Here is a 3857-nt window from a genome sequence, read left to right on the forward strand (position 1 = left end):
ACTCCATGAAACATAGCCTTGAGAAAGCTTCTGGCATAAAGTTAGCGTGATCCTGGGCATCATCTTATTTCTTTGATATATAGGATTGCTTTTGAAGCTGATTTTTTTCAGTATCTTAAAAACTGCTTTATATTTTATTTAATATTTGCTTCTAGTGAAAGGGATACTCTTATAACCAACTGTTTTACCAAGACCACTGACTAGAACATTCTCAATTAACTGCTATTTAGATTTCCATGCTTATTTTTCCTAACTTTCAAAAAAGTTTTAAAATCCCAAGATATTAAAAAAGAAGAATATTAACCCATGCACAAATTCAGAAATCAGGATCAACCATTCTCAACATTTTGAATTTTTTTTCTTCCAGTCTTTACTTCATACTTTGAAAACATGTATTAGTATTGGTTCCTAAGACATTAACAGGACCAATTCTGGGAAGATCATTGCCTTTTTTCATGTTAATAACATTAATAATATCAACTGTGGGGGCTGGAGCGATAGCACAGTGGGTAGGGCATTTGCCTTGCACATGGCCGACCCGGGTTCGATTCCCAGCATCCCATATGGTCCCTGAGCACCACCATGAGTAATTCCTGAGTGCAGAGCCAGGAGTAATACGGATGTGACCCAAAAAGTAATAATAATAATAATAATAATAATATCAACTGTGGAGCACAGAGAAAGCAGTACTGCTCTGATAATACCTAGACAATAAGAGAACAGGGAAAGGAAATGACTTTGACTAATGTGCAAAGGTCAGTTGTTTCCTATGAAATTTCAGAAATATTTTTAAGAAATAAAATGGTCATTACAAAGAAAAAATTCTGGGATTTATCCACCATATCACAAAAATAAATAAAGAGGTGTGTGTGTGTGTGTGGTGAATGTGTGTGTGCAGGGGGGAGTGTATATGTGTGTGGGGGGGTGAGACATGAGAAAGAAGAGTAATCATACCCAAGAGTAAACATGGACTAATTAATATTATGTATATCATATTTTTATTATTCATAGGGAAGAACAGACTAGTAAAAAGGCATCCCACCCTCACTCATACTCTAGATAATTGGATCAAAGTATATGACTCTAAATGTTTTCATGTATTTGGAAATATTATTTTCCAGAAATGTGCTAATTTTCCTCCCATATGAATAGAACAAAAACATTTTTTCTTCTCTGCACTCTCTTTATATGAATTCTGGCACTTTTAATTGTGTGATTTGGTGGGAAAAAAATTTGATCTCTCTTTGTTTCAATTTCCTCATCTATAAAATAAAATTAATAGTGTCTATGTCATGTGATTAGGCAATGAAATAATCTAAAATGCTTAAAGTATGGGCTGGAGAGATAAATGCTCAAAAAAATACTAGTATTAAGTTTTGTTGTTGCTGCTAAAATCTTAATTTATCAGGTGAAAAATGTATCACTCATTGCAATTATATTTGTTTCCATAATAATATTGAATAGTTTATGATATTTAAAACTGTTTTATTATTGTGTAAATAAACAATTCATATTTCTTGGACCCAACAATGTTTATAATGTTTATATGGAATCTTAGCATAATAAAGTTTTTAAGCTTTTATCCGACATCTACCTTATACATTTTCCTCAATTTGTATTTTATATTAGTTTATAATATTATCTTGTATAAGTCTTCAATTTACATTGCAAACTTTCCATTTGCATTTATTCATGGTGTCTTAGATGAACCAGCTGTTTTTTCTTATCTTGCCCTACCTTGATATTACAACAACTTTGATTCAGTTGCTTTTTTATTTATTGCTTCAATTTTGACTTATTTGCTTTATTGATAATTGTTTCAATTTTTGTTTTATTCTTAAATTCAAGTAGAATGAATGGTCATTTGCTTAAGGTATATTAAGACTCTCTCTTTTAAACCTAATAATATTTACTGTATTTTCAGAAGTTGAAATTGAGTTTTATGCCTGAAAACTGTTTCACTTTTTTAAGGAAATTTTATAACTATTTTGCATTTTTTAATAGCTAGTTATTTCATTTTCTGCATTGCTATAATCTAACATTATACAGTTGTTCCAAATATATATAATCATTTAGAAATATTCACATACATGCTAATATCACCATATTAGAACTAGTCAAGAAGGATTTAGCAAGTTCATAATCTATAAGTGTCATTTAGGAAAAGATACTTAGAGGGGAAATAAGTAAATTTAAATTAGAGTAAACTGCACTGCACTGCACTGCAGTCCCGTTGTTCATCGATTTGCTCGAGCTGGCACCAGTAACGTCTCCATTGTGAGACTTGTTGTTACTGTTTTTGACATATCAAATACGCCACAGGTAGCTTGCCAGGCTCTGCCATGCAGGCGAGATACTCTTGGTAGCTTGCTGAGCTCTCCGAAAGGGATGGAGGAATCAAAGCTGGGCCGGCCGCATGCAAGGTAAACTCCCTACCTGCTGTGCTATCACTATAGTCCTATAGTAAACTAGTAAGAATAAAAATATTATTTAGTATCAATTAGAATAAATTGGGATAGCCAAAATACTATAAATATCCAGTTAGGTGTCAGTCTATAGAACTTAAGTGTCACAAATCCACAATATGTTTTTTCTTTGTACCAAACAGGTAAACAGGCATAAATTTCAATGGGGGAAGAAAACCAAACCTTTGTGACTGAGTTTATCTTCCGTGGTCTTTCACAGGACTTGCAGACACAAGTCCTATTATTTATTCTTTTTCTCATCATCTATCTGTTGACTGTGCTTGGAAATCTGCTCATCATCATTCTCATCTTTATGGATTCTCGACTCCACACCCCCATGTACTTTTTTCTTAGAAATCTCTCTTTTGCAGACCTCTGTTTCTCTACTAGTATTGTTCCTCAAGTGTTGATCCACTTCCTGGTAAAGAAGAAAAGTATTTCTTTTTACGGATGTATGACACAGATCATTGTCTTCCTTCTGGTTGGATGCACAGAGTGTGCACTGCTGGCCGTGATGTCCTATGACCGATACGTGGCTGTCTGCAAGCCCCTGCACTACTCCACCATCATGACCCAACAAGTGTGTCTCCAGCTTGCCATCGGTTCCTGGGCCAGTGGGGCACTTGTGTCTCTGGTGGATACCACCTTTACTTTCCATCTTCCCTATCGAGGAAAGAATGTCATTAATCACTACTTCTGTGAACCACCTGCCCTCCTGAAGCTGGCTTCAGCAAATACCTACAGCACAGAAATGGCCATCTTTGCCATGGGTGTGGTCATCCTCTTAGCCCCCGTGTCCCTGATCCTTGTGTCCTACTGGAACATCATCTCCACGGTGGTCCAGATGCAGTCAGGGGAGGGGAGACTCAAGGCTTTCTCTACCTGTGGCTCCCACCTCATTGTTGTTGTCCTCTTTTATGGGTCAGGAATATTCACCTACATGCGCCCAAACTCCAAGACCATAAAAGAGAGGGATAAGATGATTTCTGTGTTTTATACAGTGGTGACTCCAATGTTGAACCCCATAATTTATAGCCTGAGAAACAAGGATGTCAAAGGGGCCCTCAAGAAACTACTAGGGAAAATGTCCTTTTCACAGAGGCAGTGATTTATGGCTCTATCTTTTAGAGCTATGGTAAAAAATATTTAAAAGAGGACAAAGATATACGTTAAGTCATTTCAGGAGAAGCATGAAGGTCAGGGTCATGGCCTAGACACTTAATGCTGCACCCTAAATAGAAAACAATGGGTAAAGTAAAAGCTGAAAAGTGGATTATTTCTTAACTTTTAAAATTATCAAGTACTATTCTAAAGGATTTTATGGTTAATTTTGTTACCATGGACATGTTTTAAGCATGATCACAACTTAAACTAAGAGGTTTAAATGAGATT

The 3857-nt window shown here is 35.4% G+C and overlaps 1 protein-coding gene across 1 annotated transcript; it reads left to right on the top strand.

The window, feature by feature from the left end:
• Positions 1-2607: 2607 nt before the first annotated feature.
• LOC101550440 (olfactory receptor 2D3) lies at positions 2608-3573 on the top strand. The gene has a single exon (XM_004613647.3). The coding sequence runs from the start codon at positions 2629-2631 to the stop codon at positions 3571-3573; it is 945 nt and encodes a 314-aa protein (XP_004613704.1). The 5' UTR covers positions 2608-2628.
• The last annotated feature ends 284 nt before the right edge of the window (positions 3574-3857 follow it).

Source organism: Sorex araneus, chromosome 6, assembly GCF_027595985.1.
Source record: "Sorex araneus isolate mSorAra2 chromosome 6, mSorAra2.pri, whole genome shotgun sequence".
Lineage (NCBI taxonomy): Eukaryota > Metazoa > Chordata > Mammalia > Eulipotyphla > Soricidae > Sorex > Sorex araneus.

Coding starts and splice junctions, on each gene's coding strand:
- LOC101550440 (XM_004613647.3), top strand. CDS start 2,629: ATGGGGGAAGAAAACCAAACCTTTGTGACTGAGTTTATCTTCCGTGGT.